The 19,831-nt window shown below is 41.0% G+C and overlaps 1 protein-coding gene across 3 annotated transcripts; it reads right to left on the minus strand.

Annotated features, from left to right (window-relative positions):
- Window positions 1–795: 795 nt before the first annotated feature.
- RBM34 (RNA binding motif protein 34) lies at window positions 796–19,470 on the minus strand. 3 transcript variants are annotated; one of them, XM_088799085.1, is made up of 12 exons: window positions 19,343–19,470; window positions 19,084–19,258; window positions 18,708–18,844; window positions 14,898–15,126; window positions 13,608–13,667; window positions 12,114–12,157; window positions 6,129–6,212; window positions 5,918–5,981; window positions 4,528–4,567; window positions 4,185–4,303; window positions 2,437–2,745; window positions 796–1,113 (listed from the first exon to the last, which is right to left on the minus strand). In XM_088799085.1, the coding sequence occupies exons 1-11, from the start codon at window positions 19,393–19,395 to the stop codon at window positions 2,467–2,469; spliced, it is 1,284 nt and encodes a 427-aa protein (XP_088655211.1). In that variant the 5' UTR covers window positions 19,396–19,470; the 3' UTR covers window positions 796–1,113; window positions 2,437–2,466. The 3 variants fall into 3 exon arrangements, with proteins under 3 accessions (XP_088655211.1, XP_088655210.1, XP_088655212.1); XM_088799084.1 differs by lacking the exon at window positions 796–1,113 and having other exon boundaries at window positions 2,414–2,745; XM_088799086.1 differs by lacking the exons at window positions 796–1,113; window positions 13,608–13,667 and having other exon boundaries at window positions 2,414–2,745.
- Window positions 19,471–19,831: the final 361 nt, after the last annotated feature.

The raw sequence follows: 19,831 nt of genomic DNA on the forward strand, positions 1-19,831 counted from the left end.
AGGGAAATTATTGAACCTGAAAGGGTAGTGGGAACCCCCAAATTAGTAGCTGGCTGCTCAGAATGGACTGCAGAATCCCCCCCCCCCCTTTTGTGACTGGTGTCTGAAATGAGGGCAATCTTGTAGGGGACTGTGCCCTTAACCTATGAAGTTTGACCTAACTGGGTAGTTGGTGTCAGTCGTTATTGTAAGGGTACTATGGAAACATAGCTGGAGGCCCTAATTTAGTCCTTGAGTCCAGGAAAGCCCTTCTGCTTAAATAGTAATGAAGCTGAGACCCAAAGGTACATGAGCATTGCCTGGACTGGGGTGGGGAAGGGGAAGGATTGCACACAACAGAATGATGCAAAAAGCTTTTCCATATTTTACGTTCAGATTCTTCCCATCCCCAAAAGTTGTCAGTGAACCGTAACCTATAGAGGTATGTCCTGAGCCTCAGGTGTGTCTGAACAGAAAAGACTTGTCCAAGGCCATACAGGTGACGTGAGGCCTAGAACTCAACCCTCTTGAAAATATGAGATTATGCGGCCACTAGATTATGACTCCTGCATTAACAAACATGCTACTCTTCTGTCCCTGAACTGTGTGTACTAAATACGACATAAGCATTGAGGTCACTACCATGAGGTTCAATAGACCAGGTAACATGTTTATATAAAGTGCAGTTAGAGCAACATACATGTGTTTGAAACCCATAACCTCTCTACATTTCTAAATATCTGTTGTAAAACACCGGTAAGCATAGACTCCTGGAATAGAAACAGCCTAGGCATGCATTTATGAGTGGAAGCATTAGTGGGTTGTGGAATGACCTTAGTGGATCATTACCAGTGTTTTTAATGAAGTAGAATAAAAAATATCAGACACCAACACTTGCAGCAAGGTCTGGTACTGTCACATGAAACTTTTGTGTAAATATATCCAAGTTTGTACTGGTCACAATGTAAAATTAAAGCTATTGTAGATCACAGTCAAAACTATGTGAAACCGCTGATCTAGTCCAAGCCTCTTATTTCACCAATCAAGATATTCAGATAAAGAAGTTGAGAGGCTTGTCCAAGGTCACGTGTGCACAGCCACAGAACTGGGTCAAGAATCATATGCCCTTACACCCTAGAAACCAAAAGGAACACTCTGTTAAGGACACTAAAATTATGTAAATTTATATATACTATACAGCATACATAAAATATAATATACACTATAAATAAAATACTCAGTAAAATTGTATTCTGTATGTATCTATAATCTATACAGCCTATAGATGATGCATCTTTACATAAATTTAACTGGAAATATGTGCAAAAATGCTCAAGAATTATCAGTAAGTATTTACTGAATCCTACTTATGAAAAGCAAGGTTTTAAGCACCAGAGAGGATACTAAGCCTCAAATATCCAGTCCCTGCATACTGGAAAATGGACCTCTCTGCTTGTATAGAGCCACATTGTAAAGGCCCATTAAGTTTTCCCTGTGCTACACCCAAAATACAGGATTTTAAAAATAATCAGTCATGACTCACTGACCCCAACCCCCTTGTTCACCTAAGTAATATAATGCATGTATCACAGATCTGCCTGCCTCATATCAGGCCCCAATTTTTAATACCAACCCCACTCCTGGATACAGACCCAGTTTATAAAGATCTGTGAGTGGGAACAGCTATGTCATAAGGTTAAGTCTCAGGGAATACAATGGTATTCTTAACCCTTGTTAAACTTGATACATTGTAACTTAATTACCAAATTTTATCAGTGTTTCCTTTATGATTTTTTGAAAGATTGTTTCATTCTCTAAGTACCATTAATTGAAAAATCACAAGTGTTTCTGGGAGAATATTTTTAAAATTAAAAACAGAAATAAAAGGAGAAATCTGCTTTATAGTCAATTTGCAAGGTTTCAATAACTCGTCTAATCACTGGTTAAGAATAAGAAATTAGAGCAACATTTCACATAATGTGTCATATTCTTGTTGGTTAGTTATGTTGATGAAATGTTCACATACACCATCCATAAAAAAATCCTGAAATTCGGCCGGCCCAGTGGCTCAGGCGGTTGGAGCTCTGTGCTCCTAACTCCGAAGGCTGCTGGTTCGATTCCCACATGGGCCAGTGGGCTCACAACCAAAAAGTTGTCGGTTCAAGTCCCGCAAGGGACGGTGGGCTGCGCCCCCTGCAACTAGCAACTGGCAACTGGCAACTGTACCTGGAGCTGATGGTGGGCTGCGCCCCCTGCAACTAACAACTGGCAACTGGCAACTGGACCTGGAGCTGAGCTGCACCCTCCACAACTAAGACTGAAAGGACAACTTGACTTGGAAAAAAGTCCTGGAAGTACACACTGTTCCCCAATAAAGTCCTGTTCCCTCTCCCCAATAAAATCTTAAAAAAAAAAAATCCTGAAATTCAATACATGGGTTTACCACATTTTTATTACCAGTACTCAGTGGAAAAAAGCTTCAAAATGCTACTTCTGTTTTTTCTGTTTCTTAGTTTGTCCACTTTTCTTCTGTCCTTTCTTTTTCTTCTTGACGAGAACAGCCTTTTCTCCAATAAATAAACTTTTAGAATGTCCTACATTTTTGGAAGCAACATTAAGTCCCTTCTTAGGTTTACTGATGTTCTTCAAACTGGGGTTTGAATTTTGTTTTAATTTTTCTTTATGAATAGAACGCATGACTCTGAGTTTTCTTCCCATCAGTTCAGAATTATTTAATTTCAGAGCAAGATGAACAGCATCTGTATTCTGTAATAAAAATCAATAGATAAATTTCAACCAAAATCTTATCTGCAAAGAAACTAGTAAAATTGCAACTTTAATGGATTAGAAGTTTTCGACTTGCACATAGAAACCAATCCCATTTCCACATCCAGTAAGCCCAATCCCAGTGTTCCAGCAGCTGTGCCTGAGGTCTCCTTTTAATCACGTTCCTCACACATTTTCCCCAGGAAGCACTCAAGCTGCCTTGTCAAATATCTAGCTAGTGGAAACTTTGTCTTACAGTGATAAGTCACAACCCAATAGGCTTCATTTTGCTCATTGTAAAATGGAGTATCAACTAGCTACATCAGTCATATGCAATCTTTTAAAGCAATGAACATGCTTTTCAGAAGGCTCTTCCCACTGTATCAGATGAGAGCAGGGAACTCGCTACTACAGTCTCTGAGATGGAGTACATGCCTTGTAGGGTTATGTTTCGATCCAAAATTCTATTCTTCTTTTACTCTAATATACAACCAGTAAATGCTAACAACCCTGAATATACATGAGATTTTTTTTAAAGGACTACAAACTTGTCAAGTAATAGAAGACAGCAGAGAAACAGTAAGATAAGTACAATACAGTAATGGTGGACACATGAGGTTGTGACAACCTTTCTTAAAGCTATCTGGTAATACATGTGAAGAGTCTTAAAAATGGTCACATATCTTGTCCTAGTTAGTAATAGCCCATTAAAATCTGTCCTAAAGAAGTAATACAAAAAGGCAGGCGAACACCTGGAGGAAAAAACATAACCATTCCAATTTCATTATTACTGGGAAAAACAGAGAACACTGCCCATGTGCAACGTTTGGGAAACATTAGGGAAAAGGCAGTATAGTTACGTTCCATTGTTCAATGGGACATGCTTACACAATAGAAAACAATAGAAAGCAGGTTGCAAAATTGTATGTTCACAAATACAAGTTCAACTGTAGGAAAGAAGGCACAAGGAGAAACTGAAAGGAAATGTATTAATATTGTGGAGGGAGGAAAAACTCAAGGGCCACCAGACAGTAAGTATTATCTAATAGTATATTCTACTAATGTTAGGCATGAAAAGCTGATTAGTATTTAGTGAACTAAACAGAAACAATTCTGTACAAAGATGAAAATTTTCTTCTACCTAAGTGAACGGTCAGTTCTTTTCTCCATTTTATAGAAGGTGGAGACTCAGAGTTAATAGCTTTAATATCGGACATCTAAAACGTCATTCAATAACAATGACATGAAGAAACGGGACTGGGACATCTGATGAGGTGCAGTTGTAGCAACAGCACTCTATTATGGCAGGTGATGAGTTTAGATTCCTTAAGATGGAACTTGACGGTGACAGGGATAGTTATGTCTGAATAATGAAGCGGCAGTGACAAGCCCGCCTGGCACATTTCAAAGGACAGTGACAATGCATTAGTCTCCCATACCTCGAAGAGCACATAGCCAAACCCTCTGCCGAGGCCTGTAACCCGGTCTCTCACGATCCTTACAGCCACAATACTCCCACAGTCCAAAAAGTGGTCCTCAACCGCAGATTCTTCAATTTCTAAAAACAAATTCAACCAAAGTGGAAGCAAAGCCTGGGAATTGCCTTAGCACACTGCAGATGTTTAGCAACATAACAAGTTTAGCAGCTCTGTGAAAATTACTCAAGTTACATTCCATGCTCCTCAAAGTTACTCTGAAAGCAAAGCATTAAGTTACTACTCAAAGGTTATTTCCATTATTTTAACGATAAAACAGGTACTTCATTTATTTAAATAAACTTACTGTATGGCAGATTCCCCACAAACACTGATCTCTTGTCCCTCTGAAACACAAAGAGAGTTAATAAAAATCACTCACTGGAGCAGAAGATGGAAGTCAACCTAAAACCCAGCCTTTTCCTCACCCCACACATCTGACAGGTCTCCGTCTCCTGACAACCACACACCAGTCCCTTGTTTGATTCTGTTTCTTCCAGGGTCTTCCCTGCTACAGTGTGAGTGACAGCCATGGGCTTGTGTCCACAGCAGCCCTGACTGACACCTGAAGGTGCTCAAGAAAGGCACGCTCTGTGGGGAGTAAAGGGACAGACAGCAAGTATTTCAGCTTTGTGGGCCACTCGCCTCTGCCATGAGCACACAAAAATACCTAACCTAATGAGTGTGGTTGTGTGCTAATAAAACTTTATTAAAACAAAAACAAAAAATAGCTGGAAGGTGGATTTGACCCTCAGGCCAGTCTGCTAACCTTTTGCTAGGTCCACAGTCAAAACCAGGGGTGTCAACGAGGCCTTTGTCATTTCTCAGCGATGTCACTGACACTGACAGTAATGCACTCTATGCTTCTGTGGTGAGCTCTTACAATCCATCCTTCATTCATTTCCAGAGACCTTTGTAAAATGCAAACCCGATCGCGTCACTCCGCGTTTAAACTTGTGAACAGCTCCCGGACAAGATCCAGACTCACCGTGGAGACCAACAGCAACTCTTCCGGGGCCCTGCCTCACACTCTACCCACTAACAACTGTATCAAGCTCTTGTCATTCCTCAGCAAATTCCTTTTGGTCCCCACCGTTTCCACTGCTTTTCCTGTCCAGACATCCTCATCATCTTTAAAAAAAATTCTTTTTTGCCTAGGTAACACTGACTCATCTTGCACGACTCATAACACTAGTTCTCCTGGAAACCGTCCTTCGTCCCTTCTTGCTGGCACTTCCTCAAGTCAAATGTCCCATTCCTGTGCATCTATCATAAAAGTGCTGCGAGCAGCCCAGATGCTGGTCTTCACCTTTAAACTGGGAACTCCTAGAGAACTGAGACTATAGCTTAACTGTAGGCCTGACACACAGTAGGGACTCAAAAAAATATTTAATGGATAATTTAATTTTCTAGACCTCAGTCTATAAAAATAAGGTGTTTGCCCAGATGATTTCTAATATACCTTCCAGCTCAAACTCTGGCTATTTAATCTAACGGTGGGGTGGGGAGCATGTTCCAGAAGCTAATGTGCCATTTTGGCACCAATGCTGTGACCACAGAGGGCAAAGGCTGTTCCCTTCTGTGCTTCCCTCATGCTCACTGCTGATTCCACTCCTCTCCCAGCTAGAGCTCAGAAGAAAACATTTCACTCTACAAGACTCTAGTTAAGTTCTTTAAACAACTCATGTACTACTTACAGATGAGGTCTCCGATGCCAGATCAACTCTAATACGAAATCCATCAGCAATTTGGGCCCCATTTCTGTTATTAAACATATGAAGGGAAAATGGCTGTTAAAAATGAGCACTGAGTTACTATTATATTTGCTCTAAAGTGAAACCAAAGACTAAAATACACTCATACTTATTTAAATATAACTCTGTTCAAACCTCAGAGAGATAAGATTACCTGTTCAATGCTTTAGTAGCAGCAGTTTCATCCTTAAACACAACATAGGCATTAATATTTTTCTGATCGGGATGCATTTTACGTCTACACCAAAAAAAAAAAAAAAAGTCAATATAAAATTTGTTCATGTTAAAGTCACTAAAATAAACACAGCTTGTTTTCTACTTTTAATCAACAGATAGACAAGAAATCCTGGGGAAGTTTCATCTATTTCAATAACTATTTAGCAATAACTCGAAAAATAACACACCACTTACCATGTTTCCCCGAAAATAAGACCTAGCTGGACTATCAGCTCTAATGCGTCTTTTGGCGCAAAAACTAATATAAGACCCGGTCTTATATATTAATTTTTGCTCAAAAAGACGCATTAGAGCTGATGGTCCAGCTAGGTTTTATTTTCAGGGAAGCACGGTATACAGATATCTGCCGAAACACATAACCCATTCTCTTACTAGTCATTACTGTGAGCGGGGCCACCCGTGCAATGCTGCAGGCTACAAACTATAATCTTAGCTATGGCCCTGTATCCAACACACACGTAAACAGATATGAAGGACAACTTGATTTTTCTTTTTTACTGTAAAATAAAAACTGCACAAGCATGTATAGTTTAGTGAATTATTAATAGGTCAGCACCCTTCAGCCATTGCCCACCCCAAAAGCCTCTTTCTGCGGCCCTTCCCAGACTGCAGCCTCTCCCCTCCCCAAAGATAAACCTTTCCCTATCCCCACTTTTAGGCACCACTTTCTTGCATGTTGATGTGGTTCTACCCCCCAAAATGTCTATTCCTAGACATTATACTTGGACCGTGTCCATTTTCCCACTTGAAAAGTCTTTTGAATCTTGTTTAATCTACAGGATTCCCCCTTTGTCTCTCTCTATCTTACTGCTTGACCCACGGCATTTCCCAAATCCCAGATGTTGCTGACTGCAGGCTCACACTGCACTTCAACGTGTATCTCTGGCCTCTATATTTCTTGCAAATTGGCAGCTGGAGACAGAGCTTTATCAGCCCTGTAGGTAGTGTTGTGTTCTTTCAATGAGAAGCGTGTTATGACTAGTTTTCACTCTTTTTTTAAAGCCTGCAGCCACTGCTGCTCAATGCCTAAAATATTAATTCATTAGGTTTGCAAAATGGTGACATAATTTAGATGTGTCCATCAGAAAACAAAACAAAACAAACAAACAAAAAACTAGTAATGACCACAGATCGTTCCCTGAACACATCACCCTATTGGTTTGAAGTAACAAAAATGCTAACAATCAAATGAGTATCAAGAAAGGTAATAGAAAATGACAGGGCATGGCTCATGGCACTCTGTAATAATACAGTACACTAATAGTTTTATACTGATACAGCAGCTATGATCTACTGAATGCCTAACATAGGCATTTTATGTATCGCATTTAATCTCCCATCCCCGACATGGGTGTTAGTTTTCTGATTTTATGGAAACGGAAACTTATCCATAAAAGCACATGACCATGATCATAAGGTAAGAGAGCCCAGCCTAGAACTTCAACTAAGTCTGGCTGACTCCGGAGCTCCTACTCTTTCCACGCAACACACCGCTGCTGACATCTAAATCCAACATGTCCTAGTGTAACCACAGTGTCTTAATATTTGTGTCACTCCAAATTCCTATGTTGAAATCCACTTAATGCCCAATGTGATGGTAACTGGAAGTGGGGCCTTTGAGAGGTGCTTAGGTCATAAAGGTCCTCATGAACAGGGTAGGGCTCTTTTAAAGAGACCCAACAGAGCCCCTGGCCCCTTAGGTGATGTGAGGACACAGTGAGAAGGGCTGGCTGTGAATCAGGAAGCCGCCCTCACAGACACAACCCTGCTGCATCCAGGTCTCAGAGTCCAGCCTCCAGAACTGTGAGAAGCGTCTGTTGTTGATAAGCCACCCAGTCTACGGCACTTCGTTACAGCAGCCTGAACGGATTGAGATGAACCCCAATACAACATAAATAGAAAGTGACTTTAAAAAACCTGAATAATTGTAGTGCACTGTTAACCCTATAGAAACAGTGTCCTTGGCAGAGGGACGACCAAGAGCCAGCATGCAGCTCTGCCCCTTCCTCCCTGGCAAGAACATGACTGTATCAAGCTTGATGGAGGATTCTGACCTAAGGAAATCCAGACGTTAATGACATCTATAGTTGTACTCCCACCCAGAAGGGAGCAAGCAGGAAGGGCATCATTCCTACCCTGAACAAGAAGAAACCAGATAACCTACATCCTAACTTCTGTTGAAGCCATCAGAGAGCTGCAGTTAAGGGGAACAAAGCAGCTTGGAAAGTGAGAAAGGACAGGCCCACCTGAGGAGACAGGAGGCGGCTCTGGCTCACAGGATGGGCCCCAGACAAGCACAAGGGAGCAGGAAAGAGTTCAGCTATGATTTTATTGAACTACCAAATCCAAGTGTGGGCTGGGCCTGAAAAGGAATCCCCAGAAGCCGCCGACACAGGATGTGTGTCCACTCACAGGCTCCACTGCACTGCCCTCTGCAGGGGTCCCGGGGAGACTGAGGGCAGCGAGGTGGCAGAGAGCATCCCTGGGTCAGGGCCTGCAGAATAGAAAGGCCGGAGCTGGTGTGGGGCAGGCACCACCTCTCCAGGATTCCTCTCCCCGTGGAGGAGGCGGCTACGTGGCTGGGGCAGGGGCACCAAACCCTTCCCCTGCCAGGGCCTCTGTGGCCAGAAGAAAGGAGGCCTCCTACCACGGGGCAAGGGGTGGGAACTGTTCTCCTGCACAAGACCCACCAAACGCACAAGGCGGAGTTCGGCCGATCAGGAACACGTCTGAAGCATAGATATGAGGGCCTGTCTGTGTCTGAGGCTGGACCAGGACAACAGAGAATCCCACTGTCCCCACCAGACTGCCAAACAACAGCACTCTCTATTGGATCTACAGTAAAATTTAAAAACTAGAGCAGAACACCCGAAACATGTATGTCAAAGAAAGGTCTTGCATCCAGAATCTACTAAAAAAAACCTCTTTACAACTCAATAATAAGACAAAGAAGCCACTAGAATGAAAATGGGCAAACTTTTTGAACTGACTTCACCAAAGAATAGCCCTATAAGTACATGAAAAGATGCTTATTATCTTTAGTCATCAGCAAAATACAAATTACAGACACAAGGACAAACCTTTAGAATGGCTGAAATGGCACGACTGACAACACCCAGTGCTGCTGAGGGTGTGAAGCAAGTGTGTTCTCACACTGCACTGGGATTGTAAAACGGTGTGACCGTTTTGGAAAAGCATCTGGCAGTTTCTTAGAAAGTTAAGACACACCTGCTATAAGACCCAGCAATCCCACACCTCCAGGTTTCTCAACAGAAATGACCTGTACACGAATGTTTTTACTACCTTTACCCATGATAGCCGAAAACCAGAAACAACCTGAGTGTCCACCAGCTTCCACATCATGGGAAACTACTGGGCAACAAAAAAAACAAGCCACCGAGCATCCAGCAATCTGGATGCATCTCAAAACCATCACGCTGAGCAGAAGTCAGACAAGAGTACATCCTGTATGATGAGACCCTTTACATAAAATTCTAGAAAATGCAAACCGGCATACAGAGACAGGAAGCGGCTCAGTGGTCTCTGGGGATTGGGGGGGTGATGAAATGCGTGGTGATGAAGTATTCAGGAGCTTGACTGTGGCAATGATTTCATGAATGCATACAAATGTTAAAACCATAAAATCATGCACTTCAAGTATGTGCAGCTTACTGAAAGTGCATGATACCTTACTAACGTAGAAAAAAGGTTGATTTTTTTTTTTTTGGACTATATTAAAAAGCAAAAAAGTTTTACATGGCAATACCCCCATACGCAGAACAAAAAAGCAAATGAAAATAGGGAAGAATATTTGTAACTCAAATCACAAAAGGCAAATTTCTGTAACACTCCACAGATCAATAACAGAAACAATTCGACAGGAAAAAAAATTGGGTAAATGAAAGCAACAATTCAGATAAAAGGAAGCACCAATGACTTGAATACATGAGAGCAGCTCACTCATAAGAGAAATGCAAACGAGCAATACCACTTTCACCTATCGAGCTGCTTCTAATCCAAAAGCTCAAAAACACATAGTTGGTAATAGTGTGGGAATGTAAGTAGGTTACCATCTCTGTGGGGTAGCGCTCAAAACTACAAAATCAAATACCCTTTTTGACCAAGCACTTCCACTACTAGAAGTTTAACCTACAGATAAATCTGCACATGTGCAAAATTACAAGAATGGAGAAACCTAAATGTCCATCTGGGGAGGGTTTGCGGGACACCTTGCAGAATACTAAGATGCTCTGAAAAAGAATGGGGAGGCAATGTTCACCCTGATCTACACAGACCTCCAAGTTACAGTAAGTGGAAAATGGAAGGTATGGAGTGGCACACACGTTGAACACCAGTGTCAAAAAGTGAGGAACATATATGAGTATCAAGTGGTACACGCAAAAAATGTCTCTAGAAGGTTATACAAGAAAGTGAAAACAGAAGCTGCCTGGAGCAGGGAACCAGCTGGCTAGGAAAAGGTGTAGGAAAGGAACTTGTCACTGAGTACATTTTTATATTTATTTATTCTTAGCCATCTGCTTCATTACTTATTTAAATAATGAAAACATTTTTAACTGGGGGGTAGCGGGGGGAAGCTGATGGTGGTCACAGTGAGTGAGCTCCCTTCTTCTGGCACCCAAACCCCTCAGCACTGCTGATCCCCACTCCGATCAGAACCTTTGTTTCTGCCAACACCTTGGTCCCTGGGTCTCAGCTTCACACTGAGGTAAAAGTCTGTATGGCCCACTCCGCACAGCATCAAAACACCTTGCGTACAGGATGGCTCACATGTTTGTTTATCTCAACAAACATTACCGGAGTCAATAACCCAGTTATCAAGTGCTCACTATCCACATGGTGCCGTGATGGTTATGGAAAGACTGGCAAAGAGCTGATCTGCCAAGAATTCCCAATTAGAAATGAATGTAGGAATGGACTCACCAAGATGTCCAAAGGGACTGCTGTTATTCAAGAATCCTAACATAACAGGATTCCCAGAAATGGTTATAAAGTACAGTACTGTATTTTATCTAATATAACTATCTCTATAGAGACCTAATATACATCTAATATATATATAAACTACATATACCTCTGCTTGTAAAATCCATCATTTCATGTGCCCTAAGAAAGAAAAAACCCAAGATTGGGAGACTAATAGAAAATCCTGCATAAAACTGAAGGTAAATTAAAAATAAAGGTTGTACGCCTTAAACTTACATAATGCTATATGTCAATTATATTTCAATTTAAAATATAAATGAGAAATAAAGGAAGAAAACTTGCATGTCTCACCCTTGGCACTAGGCAGAAAATGGTGACAGGGAAAGTCCCCCGAGAACTTGAACCACCAGCTGCACTACCAGTATGGCCCCCAAACCCGCAGAGAGACCTTGAAGAGGACTTGGACGGCAGTTCTCCCAGGTGATCAATGGAAGCAAACGGGGTTCTCTCTGGAAAAGCCTGACCAGCCAACAGCAATGATTTAATAATGCATAATCAGGCACCCCTGATTTTATGATGCATCTTGACTTCAAAAATGTTAAGAAACGGGGAAAAGTGTGCCTTAGAAGTGATGAAATATGATATCTATGATTTATAATAGAATATTTGGGTGCAAAACTTTATTCTCTTCAAACACTAGGCCCAATTAAACATCTTTGAAGTTTCTCATGGCACCTCTTCTAGTAAGTTATTTTACAGTACTTTCTATGACTACAATTTACGTTAATGCCTAAAGACAAACATCTGACAAATTTATATACTACTACAGACATAAGGAAACAGTAAAGCATGATGTATTATTCAAATATAAAAGTTTCTGAAGTTAAAAAATGATCTCAATTTTAACTAAAATGGAAGAGAGTTTAAGACTACTTCGTTTCTCTAATTATAAACTTACTTTATTGCTGCCAACTTTTTGGACAGAGTTCCCTCTGCTGGAATCTTTTAAGAGGAAAAAAGCAATAAAGAAAATTCATTATTTGAACTATTACTTCAAATTAATGATACTTTAATTAATTGAATTCTAAATATCTAAGTATAATATAATGTGATTAAAAACACTCTAGGGAAATACTGAATCAGAAACAACCGTGTTGTAATGTTTATGGCGGGGGGGGGGGAGGGTCAGGCAGGAGCCACAGGAAGAAGTCCTTTAGGAAGATTAAGTTGACAGTGGCACGTTGGACAAATTTGGGGTAGCCAGCAGGTAGGTACCAAAACAGGACTCTGCAGCTATGCTGACAAGAAGTCATGAGCACTTAGGTGGAACAATGGAAAAAGAAAGGAATGACTCATCTTAGGAAGAAAGCACAGTTGAAAAACAGGCAGGGATGATATATAGTAGAGTGGGTGGGACAAAGAAAAGACAAGGCTTGTAGCCTGGTGACGCTAAATCATATAGAAAATCAGTAGAAGTATAGGTTGGGATGGGGGCTAGATGGAGGTAAGTACAAGCATGCTGAAATTTGGGTCCTGACATGGGGAAATGGGACTCCAAAGGGCAGACAAAACGTAGGTGATAAAAGTGAGAAACAATACCACGATAGAAATTATGGAGACTGTGCCAAAACGTTGGGAAATGTCTACTTTTAGAGAAGTGGGCATGTTTGTCCTCTGGGAACACCTGGTAATGTCTGGAGATATTTTTGGTTGTTATAACCGGGGTGGGCAGCGTGCTACCAGCACCAAGTGGGCATGGGCCAGGGATGCTAAACATTCTATAACGCACAGGGCAGCCTCCAGAACAAAGATTTATCCAGCACAACATGTCTATAGTATCAAGGTTGAGAAATCCCATTATAAAGAATCACATGAGAAACAGCAGTTAAGAGACAAGGAATAAACATTTCTAAAACATATTTTATATTCTAATACACACTATCTATTCTAATACACATTAATTATTAATACGTCAATTGGTCTACAGAATGCTCAGTTGGTGAAGTTAGATACCATTTATTTCTATAAAGTTTAATCATTGAGTTTTTAAAAAATATTTCGTCTTTCTATGCTCAAAGCATAAGTACTGTTTGCAGGAGCCATTCACAGACCTCCATATTGAAAGCTCATAATACCAAAAAAGATATTCAGTAAGTATTAATGTTTCTGCCTACTCAACTGCCACAGCAGAAAAAGTTACCCATCCACCCTCCAAAACAGTGCTGGCCTTAGTAACAAGGATGTCATTTTACTATGTGAACTCACTAAATTATTTAACAAAGACAAGAGTCAGCAATAGATACTAAGGGTGACTCTTCTCTTGGGCTAGATTTGAACCTGTTAACTCAAAAGGCTAAAGTCAAGTGCTCCTCCATCTCACTAATACCAGTAAGTCTGATTTAAATGTAATATGTTTTAAGATTATGCAATTTTAAAGGGGAAGAAAACATACCACACAACGAAATCGTACAGATTCTATCTGTCCATACTCTTTAAAAAATGACTTCAGCTTCTAAAATAAAAAACATATATACTTTAGTCCACTTTCAGAATATCAAATAAATACTACAAAAAGGAATTATGTGAAATTATCTGATAATCTTTTACTGCCAGGTTTTAAGAACATTTCAAGAAAAGTAGATGACTATTCAGTTGGAAAACAAAAAATTTTACTGCAACTTAGGAAAAAAGCAAACAGTTCAAATTCCAAAGGTATACAACATTTTGGTCTTTTAATCTTTGATAATCTTTACCACATGTAAACTAAGATTATGTATTCCACAGATTCTCTCATCTTTTCACACTGGCTTAAACCAGAAATGAATTTTAAGGATGCTTATATCACTATGAGAAATTCCCTAACTGTCTGGAATTAGGACCATAGGATTGAAGAAAAATTTAGTGTGAATTTTATATATTATTCTTATGACTGGCTCAGGATGTGAAGAATGTATGTTTTACAGCTAGAACTATAATCAATTCTAATTCATAAATCATGTATTGAATGTGTAAAGCACCACCACATACTCCCTTCCCTTGAGACCCTTATAATCTAACAGGAAGATCAATAACCAAAACAAGGCTACAAATGTGTTCTGTTCTACCAAATAATCACAAATAAAATACTAGGAGACAGAAGTGTAAGAGGGAAAGGGAAAAACCAGGAAGTAAGCTTTTTGTACTATTTTGTTTTTAAGGAAGTGAAATTTAGACTGTCCTTCAAAAGATAAGCAGGATTTTGACCCAAGAGACTGCCAACATCGAACACAAAGAAAGGAAAGAGCTTGTTTTAGTTTAGTGACACCCGCGCCCCCACAGTGGAGGAAACTTAGGATGTATTCATTCATTTACACAACAAATATTTTCCACCCTCTACCACGTGCCAGGCACTGCTTCAAGTGTTAGGGAAAGAGCAGAGAAGGAAAGAGATAAATACGCCTGCACATATAGAGCTTGAGGTCTATTGGCATGTAACAGGAAATAAGGCTGGAAGAAAAAAACAGACAGAGGAGCACTGCAATAGTTCAAATAAGATTTGCAAAAGCTTTAATTAGGGCAGTGACTATGGGAATGGAAAGGAGGGGTGGATACTGGAATCAATCTATAGAATGGTTTATGTAGTTATTTATAATGAAGTTATATCAATATAACTTATTATGTGTTTATTCAATAAAGAACAGTAAACAAAGTTATGAATTATTAACTTCTCTGAATCCTTACAATAAACAGATTACACACTCACCTTCTTATTACACGTGACAGGCAAATTCCCAACAAACACAGTTCTCTCATTCTTTAATCTCTCTTCTTCTTGGTTGATCTGAATTTTCTTCCTTTGATTTACAACTGTGTGATCTACATCATCAAGTGCTTTATGTGCTACTTTCAGATCAGATTGAGAATTTTTCCTTTTCTGCCTTTGTTTCTGGTGAATTTCTTCTTCTAAATCAGCACTTGCTAGAGCATTTTCTCTTTTTAAGACAAAAGACAAAAAAGAAAGAAAAGTCGTGAAAGTCAGTTCCAGCATTTGACAAAGGACAGTGATCAGAAATACTTCCCAACCACTTCTGGCTTTCCTACAAACTTACCATTCACAAATATATTTAAATTTTAAAAGTAGTATTATCAAAAAGGCACTAGTATCTTTAGAAAACTCAAGGGTTAGAAAAAGTTAAGCTGAATTTTTGAAAATATGTTAAAACTGCCAGGTAATAGTAAACACCGAAAGTTCATTTGAACAAAAACTGCTTCATTTAAAGCTCTTAGAGACTTAGTTTACACTCTCCCAATGCCTAATTACATTTTCTGCTCTAACCCATAGGGATCCTGCAGCACTCCCTGGGGTCTCTAAAGATTAAATATGCCTGCAAAATACTTACTTTGTAAAGCAATCTGGCCAATAGAAAAATCCAGATTTCCTACTTACAGTTCTGTCATATTTAAAGGGCTCCTTGTCAAAAGTAAATTCTGAAATGTCAAATACAATATAAAGTGTTGATGCACATGCATAAAGTGAGGTCTGAGCATGAGTCCCACAAGAGAACTGATCTGGGATTTTGAGGGGAGAGAATGGGGACTAGGAGTCATTCATTATTTCCTTGGTTCCTATTCAGTTCTAGCCTCTGCCAATACAATTAAGGGCCTTTCAATAGTCCAGTCTCTGAAGAGACAAGCAAAGTTCACAACAAAATGGTAACATTTTGTAACAGGTGGTGTAGAAACACAAAAGAAACAAGAAAGGCTTCTCAGAGGAAAGGCAGTGTGTGGCACACAGCCAATCCTCAGTAAATGCTGACCACTATTATTCCTCCACTAGAGCATAAGCGCCACTAAGGAGCAGGTCCATGTCTCGCTTTTTGCTCACTATGGTATATAAAGTACTCAGGAGTAAAAGGAAATGAGACAGTTTGGAAAGGTGGGAACCAGGTCAAGAAGGGCTGGGCCTGTCCTGTGAAAGTGCTGATTTATCCCACAGAAGAGGAGGAGCCACTGAAGACTATGAGAATGTCTGAAAAAGATCATGTGGGCAGCAGAGTGGACGATAATTAGGAAGGGGACAAGACTGGACAAGGGAGACCAACAGGAGACAGTTACAACTGCATGTCACTGAGAAGACAACAGACCAGCCAGACAAGGGAGGGGGTGGACCGGGGAATACCAATAAAAGACATAATTAAGAGACAGCATCATCAGGAGCCTGGCAACTGATGTGACACACAGGGAAAAGGAGGAGTGTGAGATGACTCCCAAGTCACTGGCTCAGGCAACTGGAAGGCTGGTGGCCCCAATCGTGCAGAGGAAAAGGTTTGATGACGATAATGAGCTCAGTCTGAAGCTCTGAATTTCACGTGCATATGGAATTTCCAGGTGTAGAAGCCAATGGGCAAACAGATACACAGGCTTGGAGATTAGGAGATCACAATGGTGGCTCATCGGCACAAACCAGATGACCCAGAATGAAGGATGAAGAAAGCTCATGGCTTGAGAATAGAATCCTGAGGAAAATCAACACTTACGGAGCGGTCAGAAGAAAAGGAAACGACAATGCGGAGAAACAACAAACAAAAGGAGAATCAGAAGAGATAGTTATCAAAGAATCCAAAAGCTTCGAGAAGAAAAGCAGCCATGTGAAATGTAGGAGAGGACTCGTAAGACAAAGCCTGTATTGCCTATTAAGTATGACAACTAAGTCAGGATGGCTTCAGTGAGCACTGTTTCAGACATAGGGTCAGATAAAATAAAAACAAACAAGACTGTACATGCGTGCAAGAGAAAAAGGATCACGAAGAGAGCACACATACAGAGTTCTTTTTCTAACATAAAAGCTTGACTAGAAGGAAAGGGATTGAGGGAATGGTGCCAGAGACACATGTCCATGGACAGGGTTTTGTTTGGTTGGATTTCTTTCTGAGATTCTTAGTACGTTTACATGGCCGACAGATCAATGATACAGGAAAGAGGAGTAAAGAAATACATCTGATGGCATAATCCCTAAGGAGGCAGAAGAGAAGGTATGTGGTGTACACAGCACAGGTGACTAAAATAATCTGGGACAAGACAACTTTCTCTGAGAAAAAGGGGAAGAAATTAAAGATATGCATAGATATGAGGTGTGATCAAACAATACAGTAAATGTTTAAACTAAAAAAATTTATGACAATGACAGACACATTGCCATTAATCCCCCACAAAATACTCCCCCTCGCTTTGAACACACTTATCCATTGTTCTTGCCACTTTCTGAAGCAGTTCTGGAAGTCCTCTTTTGTATATTTAGTTGCACTGTCCTGGCTGCCTCAATGTCCTGAATCATTTTCACTTTGGGGAAGACCCAGAAGTCGGATGGTGCCAGATCCAGTGAATACGGTGGATGAGGACACACTGTCATGTTTTTATTTGACAGAAATTGCCATATACCAGAAGCGATGTGTGACACGGAGTGTTGTCATGATGGAGGATGATTTACAATACACTTTAAAATACACCTTCTTTCAACCCCCACCCAACTGATTGCACCTAACAAGTTGAAACTTATCACACACTGTTACTAAGGTTTGACGTGCCTCTTCCTGTATTAAAGATCCCTGCCTTTCCATTGGATGGCACTCAGCAGCAGCATTCACTATTTTTTTTATTACAACGCTCTGTGTCACACATCGCTTCTGGTATGGCAATTTCTGACAAATAAAAACATTACAGTGTGTCTTCATCCACCTTATTCATCGGATCTGGCACCGTGTGACTTCTGGCTCTTCCCCAAAGTCAAAACAACCATGAAAGGTAAACGTTTTGGAATCGATTCAGGACATCGAGGCAGCCACGACAGCGCAACTGACACTCACGAAAGAGGATTTCCAGAACTGCTTCAGAAAGTTGCAAGAAGGATGGGATAAGTGTGTTCAAACCAAGGGAGAGTATTTTGAGGGGGATTAATGGCAATGTGTCTTTTACCGTAATAACTTTTTAAAATGTAAACATTCATCATTTAATGTACACTTTGTACATTAAATAGGGTAAAAAGCAGTAGTTCACAACTGTTAGCAATTGATAGCTCTGAGTAGGTAACAAGACCACTTGCTGTGAGACAAAAGAGAAATAAGAGATTTGAAGAGAATGTGGCTTGATAGACCGAAGAGTTAACTAAGTGATGGTACTTCTATTTGAATCTTGATTCAAGTAACTAAAAAAATTAAGCTAATGGGGCAAATGTGATCTCCGACCAAGTAAGTTTAAGAAAACCAAACTCATCTTTTATACACATGCTGAAATATTTTATAGATGAAACATAAGATTTAGGTTTGCTTATAAATAATGAGAGGGATATGAATGGGGTAAAGATGAAATGAGATTGGCCAAGCGTTAATAACAGTTGATGTTGGGTATATGTGTGGGGGTAGGGGGTGGTCCTTATCCTTTCAACTTTTGAATATGCATGAGATTTTCCATAATAAGAACTGTGAAATGAGAAAAAATTAGTATAGATATTGCAGGTATAAGAATCTCAATTTCTTTACCTCTAATTTCTTTAATCAACTAAGGGAATTTTACCAACCTGTTTGCCAACTTTTTGTCTGCATCAGAAAGTTTCTTCTTCACTTTCGCTTTTTTTGCAGGTTCTTGCAAAAGTGGCCTTTGAATTTGGGATGTACTTTCTTCTTCCTCATCCCGTTTCCTTTTTGTGGTGGTTTCCTTTTAAAAGTTTGAAGGTATGTATGAGACCTCATCCTTTTTAATAATTTAGTGGTCTTTCTAAGCATCTTTTCTCTCTTTCTGGTATGTCCAGTAATGAAAGGTTACCTGAAATTCATCCTACCGCCCCACTTTAGAAACCATGCCCCGTGAAGCAGATTCTTGTTTTAAAGCTTCTTGTTCTTGTTTTAAAGATTCTTGTTCTAACGGGTCGCTCGGAGCAGAACCAGGCGACTTACTTTAGGCACAGGCACGTACACGGGTTGAAGCTGAGGCTCCACGGAGCTGAAGAGGGCCGCCAGCCGACCTGGGCCGCCGCTGGAGGGGCGCCCACCGCGGACTAAGCTGGCGGAGACCTGTCCAACGAGGTAGTCTCCAGTCAGAGGCCCACCACCGCCGTCGTCCAGGCTCTCCCTAGAGACCGACGCCAGAGACTCAGCAACACCGCGCCACCGCTCACCCGCCCGAACCCAGGAGAACGTGCCGCGCGCCACTCACCCCTCCTCCGCACTCATCTTTTTCATTCGTTTGTTCTTCCTTGCCAGGGCCATTCTCAGTCCGAAGCCGCCCGGAGCCACAGCATGCGAGCCCGCACTTCCGGGCCCGGCGACTTCCGCCTAGAACCACGCCCCTTCCGCTCCGGGGTCCCACAGGGTCCCTGCGGCTGCGCTGGGGGCGGAGACACTGGCGGCTGGAGACACCCAGTGGCGGGAAAGGGCTGCGGCTCGGTTCTCTTCTTGGTTGCGTTTGCGGGAAACCTAGTTTCGGGAGGGGAGGGTCTCCCGACAGTAAGTGAGGCCCTACGTATGAATGAGAATCAGCCAGGCCGGGAGTGGGCGTCAGTCCCAGCAGAGGGAGAGTACGTACGAAACCCCGAATTGTTGGAGAGGAAGGAGGTTATCAAGGAACTAGGTTGCAGGGATGCGGGTGGAATCGGTGTGAAGGGTACACGGGACTTTTTCGTACTGCTCATGCAACTTTTCTGAA

The sequence above is a fragment of the Rhinolophus sinicus genome, chromosome 6 (genome assembly GCF_057876585.1).
Source record: "Rhinolophus sinicus isolate RSI-liver-muscle chromosome 6, RSI-T2T, whole genome shotgun sequence".
In the NCBI taxonomy this organism is placed as follows: Eukaryota; Metazoa; Chordata; class Mammalia; order Chiroptera; family Rhinolophidae; genus Rhinolophus; species Rhinolophus sinicus.